Genomic DNA, 24,638 nt, shown 5'->3' with positions numbered 1-24,638 from the left:
GCCAAAGTATACAAAAGTTGTAAAGATAAATAATAAATGTGAATATATTGATTCAAATGTTAAATACTGTACTCTGGAGTTTTTACTTAGTTATTATTGTAAATAATTAAACTGCCCATGTTTATTTCAAGTAATTAGTCATGCTTCTGAACATAATACATTGTAGTAATATTATTTTATTAAAAAAATAAACTACAGACATTACTAAATGATGCTGAATAAATTTTGAATTTTGCTGCATTTTTAATAAAGCTCAAAGAATGGGGCAAACAACAAATGTACAAGATCTGTTGAGAATATTCATACAACGGAAAATTAGGCATTTAAAAGAAAGTAAATCTGTATACATTACAACCTTAAATTTCATTTTACAGCCAAACTTCCTTCAACACACATAAGAACACAAGCCCACCTGTTATTACAAAAAATACTTTAGTGTATTCCAAAATATATCTGTACAGTGCCAATGCATACTGAATGGTAATGTAAAACTTCATCGTCAATTAACAAATAGGAGCATCTGTGACATAACCCATTTAAAAAAAACCTTGTATATTTACAAGTATAGCCAGACAGGATCAAAAACCGTTTCCATTGCACACAATATACGGAATTTTTGTCAGAAACAATAAAAGAAAAATAAAAGTGACAGTTAAAGGTTCAGAAATGAACATGGAAATAATGTGTGATAAATTAGAAAAGATACACAAAAGCTCATATACAAATAAATTCAAGAAGTATATTATGATACTCTGGATAAAATTCAAAAATCTGTTAAACGAATGACAACGATAGAAATAAATAGTGTTTTACAAGAGGAAAGTTTGATGGCACGCAATTATTCTTTGAAAATGAGAAATACTCTTAATGGCACTTAAAATACACACACACACACACACACACACAAAATAATGTCTGTACATAAAGAGTTGTAGAGGCCATTTGTACTGATCCCTGATCAGATAGGCGGTCCATTTTCATGGCGTGGTTTCCATGACAACCTGTAACGATGCTGACGAACTCTTCACGATCAAAACAAGCATAAGGCCACACATGTTTAACTTCTCGGAAAAAAACACGTTGCGGGACATTCACATGGGAGTTTGTCTATTATGCTTTTTGGCACATTAGGGTTAAAAGTGGCGACCATTCAATTCGGATGTCACCTGTGTTTTTTGTTTTGTCTCACACGCCAGTTGTGATATCAGATTTCAAATATTTCCAGTTCAAAATACAGTTTGTATTCATATCCGTGATGAGTTTAAGGTCCATGTAGTCATTGGTTTTGTCTTTAGAGCAGGGGTCGGGAACCTTTTTGACAAAGAGAGCCATAAACAATTCATATTTTCCAATGTTATTCCTTGTGAGCCATACTACGAATTAAAAAGTTAAAATACATGTAAACGAGTGCCTTTAAAAATTTATTTTAGTATATTCACCACTTTTAAAGTGGAAAAAAATGAATATTAAAAAAAAAAAAAATCATATGCTGTTGCCAATCAATGAGAGGATGCATTCCAGAAGAGTGTACTGCAAAAAAATGAAAATTAAAGCAGTTCTAGATGTAATATCTCAGTTCTGTAATCAGCGGTTTCCATATTTTAGCTCACAGGTTAGCAAAAAGCCAGATGCACTCATCGATACAGCCACATGTGGCTCCCGAGCCATAGGTTCCCTACCCTTGGTCTAAAGCAGGGGTACCAATAAGTTCACTACTAGAATTGGGATTGTGTATTTTTGCACAATTTTTGCCATATTAGCAGTAAAATTGTCTTAATTCATGTGGAAATTGAACATCAACAAAGTACTTTCTACATCCCCGAGTACTTTACTACTTCAAGTGCATCTTTTTAGGAGTACCCTGCTTCTTATTCTGCCATAAATGATTGGCAATTGTAATGGCATCCACACTGGCTGACATAGTCTTAGCCGGGATCTGACTAAACTGTTTCCTATCCGAATTATACTTATAAAGTTTTTCAATCATCTTGCCCGTGATGTTCTTCGGCCCAATTCCAGTCAGCCGGGTAATCTCCTCCGTTTCGGGACAATAGGCATACACGGATCGGAACTGGCAACCGGCGTCACGAAACAACACCAGGAAACTATTTGCGTCTGATTTTTCGATTTCCTGCAGACGAAAAAAAGGGGAAAATGTGGATTTTTTTAATCTTTTTTTGGCAAAATCACATTCATATGAGAATAAGTCTTAACCATACATCGATGATCTTGTTTTTCTGGCCTTCGTTGACCTTTCCAGCAAGGCAGCAGTGAGCCAAAGCGTTCTGGATGATGTGCTTATTGGATTTAGCACTGGGTTCCTTGTATAGTTTGGGTCCTAGAATGCATCAAAATGATAAAAACGCTGAATGTGCTAGCCCCAGACCCCGCCCCGATAAAACCAATACCTGTGTACTCGGTGTTGGAAGGCGTGGAAGAAGTGGTGGAATCGTTTTCCCAATCCTTTTCTCCATTCCGACTGCCAGCAGAAGGACATGAGGAGAAACCCCCGGCAGAGTCTGGCCTGTAAAGAACGGAGTGACTGTGAGTGGGATGTACGTAAGGTAAATATGGCGGTTGGATGGGATGGAAAAGGATGGCGGCCCGTTTGTGCTCGTATCACAGAAATCTGTGCTGAAAGCCACAGGAAGGCACGTTCAACCAAGCAAAGGAAATGTAAGGTCTGTCATCATGGCTTCTGTTGGAGTGGATTGAGGCGACATTTTGGAAATGTGGGCAGTTGGCATAGAAGGAAGACAAATATTTGAACCAAAGATAAATCTGAGACAGGGGACAATAGGTAGGTAGAACAGCTGAATCGACATGAAAAAATACTAAAGTGGACTGGTGTCAAAGTGGCGGCCCGGGGGCTAAATCTGGCCCGCCGCATCATTTTGTGCGGCCCAAGAAAGTAAATCATGAGTGCCGACTTTCTGTTTTAGGATCAAATTAAAATGAAGAGTATAGATTACATTTCCTGATTTTCCTCCTTTTAAATCGCTAATTACGATTTTTTTTAATCCACATTTTCTTTGTTTTTAGTTCAAAAATGTATTAAATATATTTTAAAAAGCTAATATAAACATTGTTTTAGATCTATAAAAAATGAATATTCAGGGCTTCTAATCCATTTATAAAAAAAAAGGTTACATAAAATGGTGGTGTCATGGTCATGACTAAGTATATTATTACTGCAAAAAATGAATAGCATGTCGTTTAAGCCTTTCACTGAAAAAAAAAATGACAAAGTGGAGCCACAGTACATTTATGCACAAACTAGTAGGACTACTAACCTTCCCTTTCTTTCTTTAGGAGAGTTAAGAAAGAATGGAACATGAGAAGGTGCTACTTTATTGCCTCTGAGGGAAGCATGCAATAGAAAGAAAGGAGACAAGGACAAAACAAGACAATACAGCAACCTCATTAATACGTCAATTGTTGCAAAAGTTAGTATGAAGCAGAGAAAACACAAAAAAAAACATGGAGAGGAGAGAAAGACCCTTACCGGTAGTGCTTCTTGTTATCTGGATGGTTGCTCTCATTATCAGTCAAATTCAGAGAAGCCAAAGAGACGCTCGAAACGGAGTAGCCTCTAGGACGCACACCTGACCCAAAACAACAACATTTTTCAGGTTAAAATGGATTCTAACTTCTTGTGCTTTTATGCAACATAACATTTGTATGACCCCTGACCTGTAGCTCTCATGGGGGTCACCGAAGAGTCCATGACATCCCGATGTATGGACTTGGGGCGAGGCTTCTTCTTGAGACTTCCACCTCGAGGCTTGACGATCCGATCCATGTCCTCAAAGAGTTTCAGTTGCTTCCTTCTCAAATATTCATTTTTGATGAATTCTCTTCTTTCTTTCTCTTCATCCCTCTTTTGTTGTTCCTCCTCGGCCTTCAGTCTGGAAGACAGGAACGGTTATTCAACCTATTGCAATACGTACAACTTTGTATTGTGAGTATTCTCTTGAAATAGTCGTACCAGTACTTATGAAAAATTAATTGGTTTCAAGACTTTTTTCGTAACTTGAAATCTCGTAAGTAGAAGTGTACTTTATATGTAAATTCTCTCCAGTCATTCCACGGTCCTCACACAACTACCAAGTAAACCAGTGTCAAAGTGGCGGCCCGGGGGCCAAATCTGGCCCCCGGGCCGCATCAATTTGTGTGGCCCGGGAAAGTAAAACATAACAAGGAAAGGAAAGTTGAAATGGACCTTGCAACTTCCTTTTTCTGCTCCTGGTCCAACTCTTGTTGTTGTTTCTTCTCCTGTGTCTCCTTCTCCCGCCTCAGCCTTTTCTGTAAGAGAGCTGCTTTCTTCGCCGCCATGTCCTCTTCGCCTTTTGCATCATCCTGTTGTTTTATAAAGAAGGAAAGAGGGAAATGATTATTTCACTTTTGTTTCAATGGCAGCGTTGTTTTCAGTCCAATCAACAAGAAGTTCCAAACACTTGTTTATCTTTGTTGTCAACGGCAGTGTGTCAAATACAAGAAAATCTTAATAACTCTACTAGAGTGTATTTGGTTTAAGTCAATTAAAATTGCATTAATTTTTGTGTTTAAAATCCTATTATTTTTAAACGACAGACCAGAAAACACAGCACTCATTCATCAACATTATAAAAAGAAACATATATATATGTATATATATACATACACACATATACATATATATATATATATATATATATATATATATATATATATATATATATATATATATATATATATATATATATATATATATATATATATATATATATATATATATATATATACATACATACATACATACATACATACATACATACATACATACATACATACATACATACATACATACATACATACATACATACATACATACATACATACATACATACATACATACATACATACATACATACATACATACATACATACATACATACATACATACATACATACATACATACATACATACATACATACATACATACATACATACATACATACATACATACATACATACATACATATATATATATATATATATATATATATATATATATATATATATATATATATATATATATATATATATATATATATATACTTACATACACATGCATATATAAGCACATATATACATACATACACATACATATATACGCACATATATGCATACATACATATATAAGCAAATATATACATAAATACACATAGATGTACATGCATGCATACGGTAGGTAATGCCTTTGTTTCCATGGCAATTTCTGTACTCACCTTGAAAAAGAATCCACAGCACATCTTCTGGTCATCTGTGGTTTCTCCACCTGCTTCCTCAGCCTCAGTTTCTTGCGGCCAACTCGTGGACAGCGTCACCTCCACCAGTTCTTTCTTCTCCTGAGGGTGTTTGTCAACTTGGGTTTCAGACTTGGGCTGACGCAGGATTTCCGAATTTATCGATTCTTCGTCCAATGGGAGCGTTTCTTCTTTGTCCTCCTCCTTTTCTTTGGCCGTGGGGGTCCGAGAATCTTCCGCGTTCTCATTGACGATTTCCTTGGTCTCTGGATTCTTGCCATACCCAGATTCCCCGTCTGCACTCAGGTACGCAAACGAACTGGTGTGCGTTTGGCTAGACGTAAACCTCCTCAATCTCGGTAAACTGTCCACCGAGGGCGGAGTGTTGAGCATTCGATTAATAGGCGTAATCTTCAGGTCATTCGGACGCGGAGTTCGCGGCGTCCTGGCGTGAAAGGAAGCCGGCCGTCTCTTGAGGCCGACGGAGGGACGACCGATGACATTGGCGGAGGTGGACGAAGACAAAATCGGGGACACGGAACCCACCGATCCCCTGGTCGATCCTCGACCTGTGACACTGCTGCTACGTAATTCGCGGAGTTGTCTGGGGGAGGGAAATGGAGTTGGATTCAGAATTTGGAAGGCTTTTTAAATTTTTTTAATGGCTTTGCAACTCTAGTGGTGCTTCTACCTGTGAGGTGATGGTACAGGCGGAGAGATGACCCAAGCTTTTTGTTGTTCTTCTTTCATGGACATGATTCTTTCCTGCTGTTGGGCCAGACGTTGCATTTCAGTCTGAAGGAAACCCAGTGATGTGTTCAACCTCTCGATAGAGCGAGTGTATTCGGCCAGGTCAGTTTCTCCTGGAGTCATGCCTGCATCACATATATTAAGGGTGTCAGACTCGGGTTGGTTCGTGGACTGTTTTTGATATAATATTTAGATTTTTTTTTTTTTTATAAATGGATTAAAAGAACTGGATTAAAAGCCCTGAATATTCAGTTTTTTTATAGATCTAAAACGATGTTTATTTTAGTTTTTTTAAATATATTTTGAGAGTTTACAAAATGATTTTTGAACAAAAAACACAGTAAAAATTTGATTTAAAAATGACAATTATTGATTTAAAAGGGGGAAAATCAGGAAATTTAATATAAATCTATACTCTTCATTTTAATTTGATCCTAAAATAGAAAGTCGGCACTCATGATTGACTTTCCCGGGCCGCACAAAATGATGCGGTGGGCCAAATTTGGCCCCCGGGCCGCCACTTTGACACATACAATTGGAATGAAGGGGGCATCACTTTCTCATAGTACTACAAAAAATGCAATGAATGACTGATTGATATCTACATGACAAATAAAAAAAATGTTCAATGTTTTCTCCACATAGTAGTAATTCATTTCCAGAATTTGGAATGAAATAAAACACATACCAAATGGGTTCAATATCTTGATATGAGAAAAACTATGATCATTTTTTGGGAGCTATTCTGGTAGATATTTAGAGAATGGAATGGCTTTTGATGGGTTGCCTACCTCCGCCATCTTCACAAGGCGATTTAGGAGCAGCGCCATCAGGTTTGCATCGTTCCGCCCTCTCCACGCCGTTTAGCGTCTTAGTAGGTGGTGTTTGGGCGACGTTAGTGACTCCTTTTCTTCGCACTACATTCAGAAAAGCTGTTCGGCCCATCTTCTGACGATGCCGTGTGAAAGCTTCCTCCACCTGGAAACAAAATTGATTTAAATTTCTATTCATTTTTGAACATTTTCTTCTCATTTTACCTTCTTTTTTTGGGCTTCAATGGCTCGCCGTTTCTCTTCCAGCTTCATTCGAAGTTGGATCATCTCTGAGGCGATGACTTGGGAAGGATCTCGGGGTGAAGGAGTCATGGGGGAGGGAGATGTGATTGGTAATGGAGGTGTACCAATCTAAAAAAATAAAAAATAAAGCAATTTTACTCCCAATTTTTTTAAAAATGTGAATTATTTCATTTCCTGCTATTTGTTTTTAAATGTAGTGCTTTAACGCCATCTTCAGGCACTTATTAGCAATGGTTACGATCAGTTTGAAAGGTGAATTACTATATACCGTATTTTTACGACGATAAGGCGCACTTAAGTCAGAAATTTTCTTCAAAATAAACAGTGCGCCTTATAATCCAGTGCGCCTTCTATATGTAAAAAAAATTAAAATGTGTCATTTATTGAGGGTGCGCCTTATAATCCAGTGTGCCTTATATACAGAAAAAAAACATTAAAATGTGTCATTTATTGAGGGTGCGCCTTATAATGTGGTGCACCTTATATATGGAAAAAACATTAAAATGTGTCATTTATTGAGCGTGCGCCTTATAATCCAGTGTGCCTTATAGTCGTGAAAATACGGTATATAGAAATTAGGTGAAATTTTTGATTGGTGGTAGACATATTTAAACTTTGAGCCTGCGGAAACTTTGATTTAAAAAAAAAAATGAATGCCCGATTAAAAAGATGGAGCAACACAAACCTGTGTATAACTGTCCTTTGCAGGGTTTCTGTACGACACATTGACATCTGAACTCTCCGGTGTTGTTCCCCCGCTACTCCGTCCCTCCAACTTCCTAAACTTCTGCTCGGCGAAGCTCGTCATGCGCACCAATCCGCCACCGGAGGCGCCGTAGGACGAGGCAGGGCTCACAGTGTGAGATCTGGGTATCATGGATGCCGGACTTCCATCTTCGCCATCCCCTCTGCCGGCACTCGAACCGGGGTTTGACTCCCCGACCCCCGTGTGTCGTCCGTCCCAGTTGTTGCGCTCCCTGTCAGGTAGGGGGCAGGAGCGAGTCGTGCTCTCGCAGTCCGGGTCTATATCGGAATAGTCTCTCAAAGAAGAGTCTTCATCTAAGCTTTGGATTTCTTCCGTTCTCACGTGGATGCCCGTGTCATCCGTTGAGAGCGAATTGGGGTCGTTGAAGTGGGCTTTTGCAGCACCTGGGTCGTCTCCGTGACCCCCCACCCCTGGTGGTCCTGAAGGTGGAGAGTGGTGGAGAAAGAAGCCACCGTCTCTGTTGGCCATGCCAAAACTGGCGTGGGGTCTTTCTGTGTCGTGGATAATTTTGAGTGCCTCTTCGATGCTGGGAGGGGTCGTGGGGGTGATGTTGCCACCGCGGTTGCCGTGGTGATTGGGGTCGGGAAGGCCTCCGTTGGGATGCCTAGGGATAAAAGGAAGATGGAGGAGTGAGATGGAGTGTTGAGTCTAAAGCACAGGTGTCAAAGTGGAGGCCCGGGGGCTAAATTTGGTCCGCCACATCATTTTGTGCGGTCCGAGAAAGTAAATGATGAGTGCCGACTTTCTGTTTTAGGATCAAATTAAAATGAAGAGTATAGATGTATATTAAATTTCCTGATTTTCCCCCTTTTAAATCAATAATTGTCATTTTTTAATAATTTTTTCTGTTTTTATTTCAAAAATCGTTTTGTAAAATCTAAAAATATATTTCAAAAAAGATAAAATAAACATTGTTTTAGATCTATAAAAAAACGGAATATTCAGGGCTTTTAATCCAGTTCTTTTAATTTATTTATTTTAAAAAATCTAAATATTATATCTAAAATGGTCCGGCCCACTTGAAATGAACATAATAATCAAAAATTTAGCCACCTGCTTTGGTTCTTGATGGAGAAGGTGTTGTTCCTGCCTAGTGGTTTACGTGGCGGGTTCAAGTCTTCATCCTCCTCATCATAGTCTTCACTCTGTCCATTCACGCTGACGGGCGCCAGGGACACGTGGCGCTTCATGGCGCCTCGGGGTGGAAATCCAACCCTGAACCCGAGACCATCGCTGCTGACCGAGCGGGTCATGCCACGGAGAGGCGGCCCTTGGCAGGATGGCAATGTGGCATCTCCGTCCAGAGGAATATCAAAGGAGATTCCACGTGAGGATGAGCTGAGGGAGGAAGATATTAGCAACAACACAAAGCGTTAAATAAGGTTGTCATATACTTTAGTATACTGGTGTCAAAGTGGCGGCCCGGGGGCCAAATCTGGCCCGCCGCTTCATTTTGTGCGGTCCGAGAAAGTAAATGATAAGTGCTGAATTTCTGTTTTAGGATCAAATTCAAGTATAGATGTATATTAAATTTCCTGATTTTTCCCCTTTTAAATCAATAATTGTCATTTTTTAATCAATTTTTTCTGTTTTTAGTTCAAAAATCATTTTGTAAAATGTAAAAATATATGTAAAAAAAGCTAAAATAAACATTGTTTTAGATCTATAAAAAACTATATATTCATGGATTTTAATCCAGTTATTTTAATCCATTTGTAAAAAAAAAATCTAAATATAATATAGTTTAGTTTTAGGTAAATACCGTGTCTCTTGTGGCCAAGTTCCAACACAGTTTTCCACAAAGGACATGGAGGTAGATTTCTTCATTAAACCTAACACAGGGACAAATGCAAAAATTTTGGAATTAACATTTTTAGTTTAAAAAAAAATGTTGGGAAATCTGCTTAAAAGTCAAAATCAAATCTATACCTTCATCTGAGTCGTCCTCTGGGCTATCCGGTCTTTCCACATTGTTCTGCTTGGACACGGGAGACATCTTCCTACGAGCTGGTACAGGCTCAGCAGCTGTAGAGTCAAAAATCTTGTCGTTACATTTTTACAATTTTATTTACTACGCGCCATATGATTGCTGCTGCGCAGAGAAGACGAGAGTAGTGGACAATTACGCATATGCGCAGCTTAGAGGGAATATTGTTGATATCTGTACTGTACCATTGGGGTCAAAAATCCGGGGCTGTACAAATGAGGGTTTGACCACCTCAAACCACCAGAAAAGCTCAGCCAAGAACACCAGGTAGTTGCTCTGCAAGAAAATACAGGCATAGTAGTTTTAAATGTGGTGCACATTAGCACATAGAAATAGAATGGGGTTTTTTTTGAATATTTTCAGTATCTTTTCTAACTGCATGAATGGGAAAAAGGGTTAAAAATTATATCAAATAATAGACTGTGAAACATAAAAAATCATGGATATGCTAGTTAAAACCTTGTATTTACTAAGATGATATATTTAAATTATGTCAATGTTGCATTTTGAATAATTAAACACAAAATAAATGTGTGGATTAAAAGAAAATGACAGGATTTGTAGTGCAATCATTAGGACAAATTTTTGTAGATTTTTTTAAACTTTTATGAAGGTTTAAAATGAAAAAAAAAATACTATTTTTCTAGTAACTAACAATGCACAAAAAGGAAAAATATTGAAATAATGACTTAAATAGATATGATACATTTAGCACACAATAAAGTAAAAAAATATTGAAATAAATGGTGCAATATTAAAATTGCACTGAAAAATGAAACAAAACTGAAATGTAATCTTTACGTTTTTAAGTGTCTATACCCACATACACTTGCATATCTATGTCCACTAACATAAATATTTCTGTTTGCACTTAAATACAAAGAGTTTTATTCTTAACAAGAGAATGAAAGCAAGTGTTGAAGAGCAAAAAAAACAAACAAACATCCTTTGGCAAAGTCACAATGGTGACGTTTGATAGTCTGCAAGTCAGCTGTGCCTAGAATGACAATGTTTCCGCCCACTTTCTCTCTCTCTCTCTCTCTCTCTCTCTCTCTCTCTCTCACACATTATTCAACCACTAAAATGTTCCTACTTTATCTTAATTCAACGCCAAGGATCCCATTACACTGCAAGTTGGCCCTGTATTTGCTACTTGGAGTTGCCATGTTTTTGGTCTCTCTTCCTCAACAACCCGGTCACACAAAGACTGTCACATTCATTTTGTCTGGTGGCGGAACAACACTCGCTGTAGCGAGAAAAGAAAAAAAATGCCTGTATGTCTGTCCTTCTATGCGCGCATGAACAGCCGCAAAATAACAAGCCCAGAAAGTCAGGCCTAGCAACAACACACACCAAGTTTTTCCTTGCATGACTCATTTTGCCCTATTGGTAATATATCCCGCTGTCTTTTTTGGTTCAAAACAACCTTCTTTTAATGGCTTTCAGCTGAATCTACATTCAAAATGCATTGGTTTCTGCAGCTTCTATATCTATAATATTTAGATTTTTTTATATAAATGGCATTAAAAGAACTGGATTAAAAGCCCTGAGTATTTAGTTTTTTATGGATATAAAACAATTTTTATTTTAGCATTTTTTTAAATATATTTTTAGATTTTACTAAATGATTTTTTAACTAAAAACACAAAAAAATTGATTTAAAAGGGGAAAAATCCAGATATTTAATATACATCTATACTCTTCATTTTCAGTTTTTTATAGATCTAAAACAATGTTTATTTTAGCATTTTTTAAATATATTTTTAGATTTTACAAAATGATTTTTGACCTAAAAACTGAAAAAAATGATAAAAAATGACAATTATTGATTCAAAAGGGGGAAAATCAGAAAATTTAATATACATCTATACTCATAATTTTAACAGAAAGTCGGCACTCATGATTTACTTTCCCGGGCCGCACAAAATGATGTGGCGGACCAGATTTGGCCCCCGAGCCGCCACTTCGACACCCGTCTATATTCATTTATGATCTCTATCATATCATCACATTAAATTTATCTAGCGACACCTACCCCTGACACTGTAAGCCATTTTTTTTTTTTTTTACAAATAACACAAACCCTGAACAGTAGTTGAATGATCGGCCAGGGAAATTGACCCCTAAAAGCATACCGGACGGAAGCCTACCTTGATGGACGTATGTGCGTAAAGCATGTCCTCCAGGCTGAAATGGCAGCAGTGGTTCAGGTTAGTCCTGCAGAACTCCTGGACCAGCTGGAGGTTGTATAGGCTGTCAGCTAGTGACATGATCTCCTTCAGGCAGATATCTGTTTGGGCCGGGGGGGCGGGGTCAACAAGGGAGGGGGGGGGTTGACAGGAAGACCATAGCGAGATAAGGTTTTGTTTACATAAAAAAACTGAAAATAGTTCCTATACTGAAAAAAGAATGTCTTGAAATGAGGAATTCAAATACCTATGGAGTTCACTCGACTTTCAGATGTTCAAGTAAAAGAATGTTTAAAATAATTTAAACATACAGAAATGTCTGATAACAATAAATATCTTGCTAGTCAAATAATAAGCATATTTTGTGGTGATTTTAATAAGTTGAATGTTGAGTGTTAACAGTAAAATGCAGTAAAAAGACAAAATTATAACAGGATGAATCATCAGAATTTCTCTTTTTGCTATAATATACTTATGAAGATCTTTATTTTTTTTAAATTAGCTTCACTGGATTGAACTGACAGCAAACATCTGTTAATTTTAAATGGATTTAGCTAACTTTAACATCTGGTACACACATGTGTATTCACCTTGTGTGTGTATATGAGAAAGAGAAAGAGCATTCAGAGTTGTTTATCTTTGAACTAGAGGCCGACCGGATAGACTTTTACGTCACTCCGCTCTTTTGACCAATCAGAACTCGCCGTAGAACATTTTTGGAAATGAAGTCAAGCACACAGCAAAATGGCTTTTGTTTTTCCTCTTTCCTTCCTGCAATCTTTTTAAAGGTTATCATCATCTCTTCAACTTTTCACTCTGGTAAAGTCCAAACTGGGTATATATTAGCGCCAGGTTTTTCTACAAAACCCCACATAGGGAAGTAAAGGGGATAAAAAATAATATACATCCAAAAAAAACAATTATTTTAAATATTTAAGGAGATAAATATCTGTTTTTATGACTTAAAAAAGTGATACTCTCTATACATGATGCTATTCTATGCTCTATTGTTTTAATAGTGTACTTATAACCTTAGATGAGGCCTAATTATGTTATCATTAAGCATTCCAGATTGGTTTTTGATGGGTGATGATTGGGTGTCTTTGTCAATAGGTTTTGCAGTGCAATAAAATGACAAAGACACATTTAAAAGCAACATGTGGACCCCCACCTTGGAATGGAACAGCTTCCGGGCAGTAAAAATGAAGCAGAGCTGCCAGGGCACAACCATCTGTGTTGTCCTTCAGTAGATTGTCCACCAGGGGAAGCAAGGGTGCGTTGCTCTGATGGAGGTTATGAGCCTTCCTGTAGCGAGCCTGAAACCATAGCAACGACACAAAGATATCGTCACAAATGTGGCACTGTATGTGTCATCTGGCTGCTTACATAAAGTTCTTTTTCATGCGTACAAACTGGGGAGGAAAAGGACGGGATTGGGCAAGACCAAATGCAGTTGCAACCATGCAAATCATCGGAAATAAGCGCTGGTTCTTAAATGAATTGGATTTTTTTGCTGTGTCTGTATTCTCACCCTTTTGCTACTTATTGTGACGATGAAATTTGCCAAAAACGGGATGAATAAAGTTATCTACCGTATTTTCACGACTATAAGGCGCATCGCATTATAAGGCGCACCCTCAATGAATGACATTTTTCCATATATAAGGCGCACTGTATTATAAGGCACACTGTATTATAAGGCGCACTGTATTATAAGGCGCACTGTATTATAAGGGGCACTGTCTATTTTGGAGAAAATTTAAGACTTTTAAGTGCGCCTTATAGTCGTGAAAATACGGTAATTGCTATTGACTTCCAGGTATGAAGCACTCACTACTTTACAGTCACCTCTAGAGCCAGCCATTGTTGATGTTTTGGATTTTTTTTGTATAAAATCTTGCTGTGGGGGAGGAGCTATATGATGGAAGATTTTGTAAACTAAGATGGCTGATCTGCATATTTAACAGTATTGTTTCAGTTCAGGCGTTTTTGTTTTTTTTAAATATCCGACAGTGGTGGTTTTTCGTTTTTGGATTTCTGTTTTTTCCATATATAAGGCGCACTGGATTATAAGGCGCAGTGTCTATTTTGGAGAAAATTTAAGATTTTTAAGTGCGCCTTATAGTCGTGAAAATACGGTAATCTAATCTTGCCAGTGCACATTGTACAACTACAGTACAAGTCAGTTACATCTTTTGTCAATTAAAATAATCTCATTTGACATATAAAGAAACATTTAATTGTATTCTATTGACATAGTAAATTGATCCTGAGTCTTCACCTGTTCAAATTGATACACAATAATTGCTTTGGGTTGAATTGAATGGACCCAAATTTGACACTAAGAATGATATTGAGTAAATTCACATCAATATTTTAAACTAAAGTACTTTTTTTACATTTTGGGGGTGTATTATGATATTTCCAATGTTAAATGTGTGCTTTTGGCTCAATAAATAGTGAAAAACACTTTTTTAAGGAGGCTACATGCAAAGGATTGGGAATGGATGAGGATAAATGTAACACAATTTTGGTTAGCTACAAGGATTGGGGAGCAAGGATTGTGTTTTAGGACTTTTTAATGGACTTACAGGTACAAGTCTCCAGTACCATTTGTTGGGAGACTTGATAGTGCAGGATGATGGACAACAACAGGAAAAAAATGGCATTAGGGCTAATCACAAAGGATGTACTAAATGGGTAAAGGCTCTTAATAAAAAGTCAAGTTTCATTCATACATTGTAATGATATCCATTAGTATTTGAAGGCTTTAACTGGGCCATTTTTATATGCAAAAAAATGACATCCCATATAAAAAACTGCAAATCTTAAGATGCCATATGAAAATGAACTTACAATTGTTTTAATGAAACCAACAAATGTGTACTGTATATAGAACTGGTGTCAAAGTGGCGGCCCGGGGGCCAAATCTGGCCCGCTGGATCATTTTGTGCGGCCCGAGAAAGTTCAGACTTTAAGGATCAAATTCAAATGAAGATAGGTGTACATTAAATTTCCTGATTTTCCCCTTTTTAAAATCAATAATTGTCATTTTTTAATCCATTTTTTCTCTGTTTTTAGTTCAAAAATCATTTTGTAAAATCAAAAAATATATTAAAAAAACATTGTTTTATATCTAAAAAAAAACAGAATATTCAGGGCTTTTCATCCAGTTCTCTTAATCCATTATTAAAAAAAAAAATCTAAATATTATATCTAAAATGCTCCGGCTCACGTGTAATAATCCCGACAAAGAATTGCACAGCATTAGAACCAAAAAACTATCAAAACAAAACATTTCAACTTACTGATGACACATATACACATCATCCAGCTAAAGAATTCTTCCAGTCTCCGCCCACAAATGTGCTGGACAATTAGTCATAAGACCTGGGATATAATTATTGTCAGTCCCAGAATATCCAAGTGTCTTGTGCTCCTACATCAAGTGAATGTGTGTGTAAAATTGTTGTCCTCCGAGTGTATCCAACTCCATGAATAGGCGTCTGTGTTTGAGTTCCAGGGCTCAGAAAGCGAATTAGCATGAACACACTTGGAAAAGCTTGGGTTCCCCTCATTGTTCTAACATGCAAATATCGAGACAAACAATGCAAAGTAAATCAAGTTCATTAAAAGACATTTGGATGAGTTTGGTGTGGACAAAGTTGTGAACTCTGACCTCAACCCTCTGATAGACCATAAACGCATTTTATTGGGCTTTAGTTCTGGTGGTGTAAATGTAACATGGGAGAAGTGCTTTAAGGGAGGTCTCACGGAAGATGAAAAGATCTTTACTGTAAAAAAAATGATCTACTCTTAACACTCCAGGCTTCGTTTTTATTATTTTTTTTGTGAGATGTCAGGGCTAATCTGATCATATGACTCAGCAAATTAGCATAATACAAGCAGCTACATCTGACTCACTTTTCGGCTCATAAGTACGGGACTTTGGTTTCTGAAATTCACTTTTTTTTTAATTCAAATAAACTAGATGAACTTTACACAATTTGAGCTCAAGTCCTAATGTGACCGCTTGTTTGGTCCCCGGTCTTTTGGTCGCCGGTTAAATGTACTTAGATATTAAATAGTACTTAGATATTAAACAGTACTTAGATATTAAACAGTACTTAGATATTGAACAGTACTTAGATATTAAACAGTACTTAGATATTAAACAGTACTTGGATATTAAACAGTACTTGGATATTAAACAGTACTTGGATATTAAACAGTACTTAGATATTAAACAGTACTTAGATATTAAACAGTACTTAGATATTAAACAGTACTTAGATATTAAACAGTACTTAGATATTACACAGTACTTAGATATTACACAGTACTTAAATATTAAACAGTACTTAGATATTAAACAGTATACGTACTTAGATATTAAACAGTACTTAGATATTACACAGTACTTCGATATTAAACAGCACTTAAATATTAAACAGCACTTAGATATTAAACAGCACTTAGATATTAAACAGTACTTAGATATTAAACCGTATTTAGATATTAACAGTACTTAGATATTAAACTCTTTCTCTTAAATATTAAACTCTCTCTCATAAATATAATGTTGAAAGCTGGTTTCAACAGTAAACTCTCTGTCACTATTTGACCAGCGACCAAACGTCCGAGCACGAAGTCCTAATATTAAAGGCTGAATTTTCTCCAACCAATATTCTGTACTCTGAAACCATTCCACAGTTGGTGAGCAAAACTGCAATATTTCCCAAAGTGTAAATATCCATAAGTTGACTCCATTTCTCATTGTTACATAGCCGTATGTTACATGTGCATTTCTCTCTCCACGTGCATGTCGTGTCATCCATCCTCTTCTTACATAACTAACATGCCTCTTTTTTTGCCCAAGCTGACTGAGCATCTATTTACCCCCCGTCTCCCACTATTTTCTCCCTCACCCTCACCCATTTGTGTCTGCGCTGACGGAAATGCAGCATCTCATGCCAGCATTTTCCTGCAGCTGGTGCGTGACTGAGTGGCTCATATCTGTTGGATTTACTAGATCTGTGTGAACTACTAGAATTGTTTGTATTGCCTATGTCAAAGAAAGCATTCCACTAAGTCTGCAAATGTTGTAGTTGGAGTTAAAATAGTATTAGAGTAAAAGAAAAAAATGCTAAATATTTACCTTCGGCGTGATGTTTTTTGATTCTTGATGGGAAACTTGTCTTAGTTTTTGCTCTTCAATAAGAATGTCTCGCAGGTGTTCGTTCACCTGTTGAGGTGGAACATATAGTAAAAGAAAAGTTAGATTTCAGACAGGAATGGAATTAGTTTATATGAAAAGTGACTAAAATAATAGTGGAGTATTTTTTAGGGGAAATTATCATCAATTCTGGTTGTGATGTCACAACCAGAATTTTTGAAAAAGTATGTTTTAGGCTGAATAGCTATGTCTGATTATTATTATTATTAAATAGTAAAAAACAAAACAGATTTTAGTGGTAAATTACTACATGTAAAATTACATCAGCCTGTCATTTTCATTTCTTGACATTTATCGCATTTTTAAAGGCTTAAAACATTGAAAGACAAGAACAAAAGCGGCCACGCCTACAATAAAACTATTTTTCCGAACTACCTTTAATTACTGCCTTTTAAGTTTTAAAAGTATAACAGTGAGAGGCAACATCTTAGGGATATTGAAATCTATCAGCCAATCCAAAGCCTCCAATGTGTGAATCCTAGAAAATAGGAACAATCCCTTATGTGTTCGAAAGTTTGTAAATACGACCTACTCATCTTTTGCCTGTGGCTTTAAAATGTGAACAGGAATCACATGACAAAAAAAAAAAGATCATGAGAAGAGCAAAATTCATTGGAAATCTTGTGCAATTCCAAGATTTTTAGTGTAGCGCCACGTTACCGATTAACACTCTGAACTCATTCTGTGCTATTTAAATGAGTTTGTCTCTAGTAGACAACAATGGCAGCCCATGAATGAACATATTTGGAATGGACTTTGCAGGGTATGATTGCACTTCTCACCTTGTTGAGCCATGTAGTGATGGCATCCTCAGTGTCATAAGGCAGCTCCTGGACAAGTGCATCCGTTTGTTGTGAAAACCCAGCAGAGCAATGTCTACTAATGCAGGACAAGACCCGCTCCTCACTCATCATCTCCACCGTGTACGCCATCATCAGAGTGTCGATGAGTGCCAGATGGGACGTCTAAGGACACATAAATGCAAAGTTCAACAAAGCTGTGATGCTAACAGCAAATTTCTAGTAGACACCTGCAAACTGTCATATGGTCTTAAATACCATGTGGTGTCAGTTTGTGAGTGTGCACAGAAGCCTGAAGACCACCCTACTGATGGTGACAGGCATACCTTATAAGGGTGTAAAGTAGTCACACACCAGAAAGACCATCAGTAATCATTCTCACAATTATTCCACATTGTATATTTGTCATACTCAAAATGATCCATAAAGAGCAATACTGAGTAAATCATCAAGTAACTTTCTTGTCCCCAAAACCAATAATTTTGCACTTGCTTGTCAGCCTCAGATACAAAACATTAAAAGTACCCAATTGAAATCGCTGTCTTTTTATTAGTCACATATATACACACATATATATACACACATATATATATATATATATATATATATATATATATATATATATATATATATATATATATATATATATATATATATATATATATATATATATATATATATATATATATATATATATATATATATATATATATATATATATATATATATATATATATATATATATATATATATATATATATATATATATATACATATCGATACATATATATATATATATACACATATATACATATATACATATATACGTATATACATATATACACATATATACATGTATACATATATAGAACCCCATGCTCACATGGATGAAGGTCTGACAGACTTTACAGTTTGTGTTTAATAAACAGGAGAGGGGTGGTAGGTATTCACGAAGCCCCCCCCCTACCCCCCACTCTGCTGCAGTACTGCACATGACGTCCTCCTCCTTTGCCTCCACCCTGGTGCTTTTCCTTGACTCCTCAGTTAGCTCTTTTATTTAACAGTTTGTACTAGTCACCCTAATCCCTCGACCCTCTTTTCTTCATCAATTGGCCCTCAGACTGACTGACTTAGTGCCACACTCGACATGAGTTATTCCTCTTAAAAAAGTCCATGGAAAAGCATGAGGTCATCATTTTCATGGCCTGTAATTCAACACAAATGGTACAGAAAGACAGACATTTGTCGTTCTTGAGAACAGCTTGAAGAGTGAGAAAATGTTGCTACTCCAAACTGTAAAGTCAACTTAAAACAATTAGAATTAATAGAATTGAGAAAATAACACGAACATTCTGTCTTGTCATGCATTCATAAATGTAAATGACGTGAGCACACGCCCAACAACACTCAGCATTTTTTTCCATTTTCAAGTCTAATAATACAGGCTTTTCTGGCTAAAATGACTTTCAATTCTAACAGGATTGCTAAAGGCAAACTACACTCAATTTTGAACATAAGTTGAATATTTGACTTTCAAGAGTAAAAAGGACATTCACATACATTACTTTGTTACATTTCCTCACTTTTGCACAGTGTATATGTTAAAAAGTACTAAAAGGAAAAGAAATTTGACCAAAAAAAGTCATGGAGAAAGCCAAAAAAGCTAATATAAAAATTGAATATTGATTGTGCATGAGGAATTGTGAAAACAGCTTTAAATGCAATTGCTTATTTATCGTTAATGCCGAAAAATCAAAATAGATTCCCACACAAATCAGGTATTTCCCCATTTTCCCAACTTTTTCTCAGTCTTAAAATCTTAACTTAAGCATTAAAGCAGATCTTCCCAAAGGAAATCCACCATCACTGTAGCAACCGTGGCTATCAATGTCCTTGACAAATGATTTAGAATGATGGCCAGAAGCTTTTAAACACATGTTGAGGACAACCCCAGAAAGAGACAATCTAGTTGTATTTTAAGGCTGTGGTTAAACTACAGTTATAAAGTAGCAATCTTTAAACAACAGCCAGAATCAGGGAACAAGTGTAGGCAGGTGACGAAGCAAGAGACGGGAGGATGAAAGTCTTAGAATGATAGCAGAGGGAGGGAGGAGTCTGGGAGGGGAGGGGGAGGAGTCTGCTAGGGGAGGGGAGGGCACACTGCAATGCAGACACCTTTACAAGTGATGGCCGCCAACCATCGTATTAAAAAAAAAATAGGATACTTTTTGGAACCTCTTCAATTGATCTGCTATTACGATGTTTTGCCACATAGAGTATTACCGTATTTTGCTGTTTAATATACCCGGGTATCTTAAATGATTTTTGTAGCCTCCCGTTTGTGCGCCATTTAATATACCCGTGTTCATAGGAGCATAATTATAGATATTTAAGTTCATTAAAATTGCAAAACAGCAACATACGGGAATGAGCTGAATGGGGAGTTTATATGAAAAGTGACTAAAATAATAGCGGAGTATATTTTTTTTAGGATGTATTTTTTTTCTGCTTGTGATGTCACTCCCAGAATTGCTGAAAACGTGTGTTCTGCTTGTGGGTATTGTTTTAAGATAAATATTAAATGAGGGGGGAATATTAAATGGGGGGGATATTTAACAGCAAAATATGATACTCAAGTTACGAGAAATTGCATAGTACATTTTTTTAATATATATATATTTACATAGACTATACACATATCCCTTGACTGTATCAAAACAATGATCACTTACCATGAGTATGGGTGTGCAGGTCAGATCTCTCTCTGTGACAAGTCTGTCCTGATCAGTGACGTATAGACCTTTCTGGGCCAGAGCCTGGATGACGGCATTGTGCCCAAGCAGAGGTTTCACGGCGTCGCTTCGAAGGATCAGACTTCCCGCCCGGCAGTAGAGTTCTGCAGATTGTAGTAAGCTGGCTACGGGTGGCTTCAGGTGCTCTTGGTTGTACTGGTCCTTGTAGAAAGGCTCCACTAGCTCATCTGGCACTTCATCTGTGTTTTGACAGACAGAAAAATATGTATTATGACTGAGTGAGGTCGTAGGTGTCATTGTTATTTAAATAGCGATGAAAAAAATCCTTTTATTTCTTCTTCAGTCATGTTCTTTTACAAATGCATAAAGTTGACCAGTTTCAAGATCTTAACCGTCCTGGTTTTTGGTCGTCCAAATTAAAAAGAGCAAATATGTTTACTAGTAGTTTTCAAGAAAAAAATACTTTTTATTTTGGTAGTTGTAGTTAACATCGAGTGACTAAATACTGCAGTCTATGAAAGCATCAGGTATTACTGTAAAACTTTATTCTGTACTTTATAAAAGCACAAACCAAAGAGTAAAAGCTTCAAATAATTGAAATAAAGTCAAAAAATTAACATATGAATGAGTTCCAAATGAAAAATAATAATAAATTAGCCTCTGAGAAGACAAAATGTTCAAAAACAGAATTCAAAATGTGTACAACTGAATGGCTTTCATAGTACTTTCAATATAAACAAAAACTGCTGATATAAAAGAGAGCAACAAACATGCCTTGTCAAAAACTGAAAAAAATCTATTGTGTTGGCCATCAAGGAGGAAAAAGACAGGAAGTAACTCCAACAGGAAGTCCAGGAACGTAGATGACTGCTGCCCGTGGGACCCCCGAGTCCCAACTCAGCAATGTTTATCTGCCAAGTAGTACTTTGTAAAAAAAATAAGTGATAATACATTTTTCTAAAAATCTATTGTGGCTTTGCAATGCTCAAAAATATATTATTACAAATCCCAACCATGGTCAGCTACTTTTTGGGTAGAAACCTAAGAATGAACCCTTGTTTTAGTGCATTTTTACAAGAGACATTAAGGACACCATGTGAGGTTTATATGGACATCTAAATGTAGTGTGGCAGTGTCCTGCCCACCGTCCCTTTTCCGTGCTTTGATCAGAAAAGATAAGAGCATCACAGCCATCTAAGGGCATCTGGAAAGTCTGCAAATGTTACATCACATCCAGTCAGGGTCATCCATTGAATGGTCTGCTAACACAATCTCAAGCCATTGTCACTCTTAAATATCAAAATTGACCATTTAAGTCTATCATTTATTCTTCAACATGAAGTGACTGATCTTAAGCACCTTTCATAACCATTTCAGTTCATTAGCAATCTGAATCATTTCTTTAAATGTCACTGGGCAGCCTTTTCAAGGCCTCATTCAGACTAGTTAGACTAGTTTTTTTCTTTACATTTATTATTATGGAATATGGAATATAAACATCATTTATTGTAATCACAGCCGAAACCAGCCTCGAGGTTAAGCGTATGAATTGGGCCACAGTTTTTGGCAAAGCTTGGAGCGGAAAGTATGTCAGCAGCGCGACGGGTAAAAAAAAAAAGGGGCAAAAGGAGGAGTTTAAAGTTCCAAGAGTTCAGTGCCATAACATGTTGCTTTCCTTTGTAGCAACTTTGTGCATAGACCAACATGGGCATATTTTGATGTAAAATGTAAAAAAAGAAAAAAAAAGTAAACATTGTCATCAATCTATCCATATCTATTCTTCCATTATCCTCACTTGGATCATAAATAGGCCATATTCCGAACCTTATATAGTATATATTGACTTTGAGCAACAGGCAGGGTACGCCCTGGATTGGTCGCCAGCCCAAAAAACATTAAAAAAAGAAAAAAAGACCCCATCTTAAACATTGTCATCAATATATCCACATCTATCCTTCCATTATCCTCACTTGGATCATAAATATGCCTAATTCCAATCCTTATATATATAGTATATATTGACTGAGCAACAGGCAGAGTACACCCTGGATTGGTCGCCAACCCAAAAACCGTAAAAAAAACATCTTAAACATTGTCATCAATCTATCTGCATCTATCCTTCTATTATCCTCACTTGGATCACAAATATACCTTATTCCAAACAGTATATACTATATTATGACTTAGGACAACGGGCAGGTTACACCCTGGATTGGTCGCCAACCCAAAATTGTTTTAAAAGAACATCTTAAACATTGTCATCAATCTATTCGTATCTATTCTTCCACTATCCTCACTAGGATCATAAATATACCTTATTCCAATCCTTATATAGTAAATATTGACTTTGAGCAACAGGCTGGTTGCACCCTGGATTGGTCGCCAACCCCAAAACTACATTATAGAACTTTGATGACATACAAGTTAACTTTTTTTGCAAATCGCAAATAATATTTTTGGTGTACTTGGTGTCACTTTAGAGGGCGTCACCAACGTCACCAACTATTGGGGTGAATTAATGATAAGGTCATTAAAATGCTGCATTCATCTGATGGGGTGGGGAAGTGGGGGGCGATGGGTGGTCTACCTACCCGAGCCAAAAGCCTTGGCCACCAGCCACGTCAAACTGGAGCAGATCTTCGCCCTGGTAAAGTCATAGTGCTCAAAGTTCTTGATGGCAGGAACGATGAAGGTCCGCCTAAAAGCGCCATCGTGCGCCGCATCTCCCATCGCGTCCCTGCTGCTCCACTGCGGCAGGAGGAGGTATGAAAACGAATCAGGCGAAGGAATTCCTCCCGACAACGTTGGCTGACATTGCGTCCGTAGGAATTTAACACCACCCGCTCAGTAAAAGAAAGAAGCTTTCAGATGGTTGAAGGATCACGATTCCAAACTCACGTCACTCTCACGTCCTTGCCTGCCTGTGCTGTAGTTTAGATTTCTCCCCATTCCCGAGCACAAAGACATCCACAGAGAGGATCTATTGAGGAAAGTTTTAGGCTAATGATGTGCCGATGATCATGTTGATGCCTTTTTTCCCCTCTTTTTGTGATGTTCCTTCGTTTGCTCTTTCCTCGCCAGGCCGTGTCTGCGTTTTTTTCCCCTGGCCGAACCGAACCGAGAAAAGTCTACTGCGCCTGCGCGATCCACCCACCCGTTTCATCCTCATCTGCGTATGTACGCATGGATATATTTTTTATAATTAATAGTTTTTTCTTTTTTTCAATGTATGCTTACTTCACTTCCTAGTATTTTACAGCCCATATATTTTGTTATATTGAAAAACATTTCAATTTCATGTTCTTATGTTACATCATGACAATTGAAATAAAAAATAATAATTAAAAATTGTATTTTTTTCTACAGCAATGGCATTATTTGTTTAAAAAAATACTGGATTCCCCAAATTGTTGTTATTGATAATATTTTATCAACAGAGGTCATTGTAAAGCTCTCCATCGCCCCCATTGGAAGGACCTTTGTATATTTAAAATGTTTTCTGGGGGGTTTATGTATATTTTAAAACTGTAATTTAACATTTAAACATTTTTGATTGGCTAAATACTGATTAAATAGTTCATTTTTTTGGGAATTTGTCTGGGCATGACTGGCTGCAGGAATCAGATGATTTCAAAAAATGGCAGTAGATAGCAGTGTTAGATTAATTCATTTAGTACTTTAAAAGTGGTAAAATGACCCCCAAAAAAATCACATCTTATTTTTACATTTCCACTCTTAAATTCTGATTATGGCTCACAAGGAATAACATTTTAAAATAGTAATTGTTTATGT

The 24,638-nt window shown here is 36.8% G+C and overlaps 1 protein-coding gene across 1 annotated transcript; it reads right to left on the bottom strand.

Annotated features, from left to right (window-relative positions):
• Positions 1 to 156: 156 nt before the first annotated feature.
• On the bottom strand, positions 157 to 23,991 carry camsap2b (calmodulin regulated spectrin-associated protein family, member 2b). The gene is made up of 23 exons (XM_077724497.1): positions 23,438 to 23,991; positions 20,826 to 21,085; positions 18,076 to 18,258; positions 17,216 to 17,302; positions 14,649 to 14,681; positions 13,229 to 13,373; positions 12,019 to 12,158; positions 10,054 to 10,144; positions 9,811 to 9,906; positions 9,644 to 9,713; positions 8,935 to 9,219; positions 7,801 to 8,485; positions 7,077 to 7,223; positions 6,831 to 7,017; positions 5,981 to 6,164; positions 5,272 to 5,893; positions 4,223 to 4,359; positions 3,694 to 3,908; positions 3,506 to 3,605; positions 3,294 to 3,359; positions 2,409 to 2,524; positions 2,220 to 2,338; positions 157 to 2,131 (listed from the first exon to the last, which is right to left on the bottom strand). Exons 1-23 carry the CDS (start codon positions 23,574 to 23,576, stop codon positions 1,832 to 1,834), a joined length of 4,407 nt encoding a protein of 1,468 aa, XP_077580623.1. The 5' UTR covers positions 23,577 to 23,991; the 3' UTR covers positions 157 to 1,831.
• Positions 23,992 to 24,638: the final 647 nt, after the last annotated feature.

This window comes from Stigmatopora nigra, chromosome 9 (assembly GCF_051989575.1).
Source record: "Stigmatopora nigra isolate UIUO_SnigA chromosome 9, RoL_Snig_1.1, whole genome shotgun sequence".
NCBI lineage: Eukaryota > Metazoa > Chordata > Actinopteri > Syngnathiformes > Syngnathidae > Stigmatopora > Stigmatopora nigra.
The sequence above is the reverse complement of the archived record's forward strand: the minus strand, read 5'-3'. Positions and strand labels throughout refer to the sequence as shown.

Coding starts and splice junctions, on each gene's coding strand:
- camsap2b (XM_077724497.1), bottom strand. CDS start 23,576: ATGGGAGATGCGGCGCACGATGGCGCTTTTAGGCGGACCTTCATCGTT. Junction 4,360..5,271: donor GCTGTGGATTCTTTTTCAAG/GTGAGTACAGAA, acceptor ATAAAACAACAG/GATGATGCAAAAGGCGAAGA. Junction 3,360..3,505: donor GATAACAAGAAGCACTACCG/GTAAGGGTCTTT, acceptor TGCTTCCCTCAG/AGGCAATAAAGTAGCACCTT.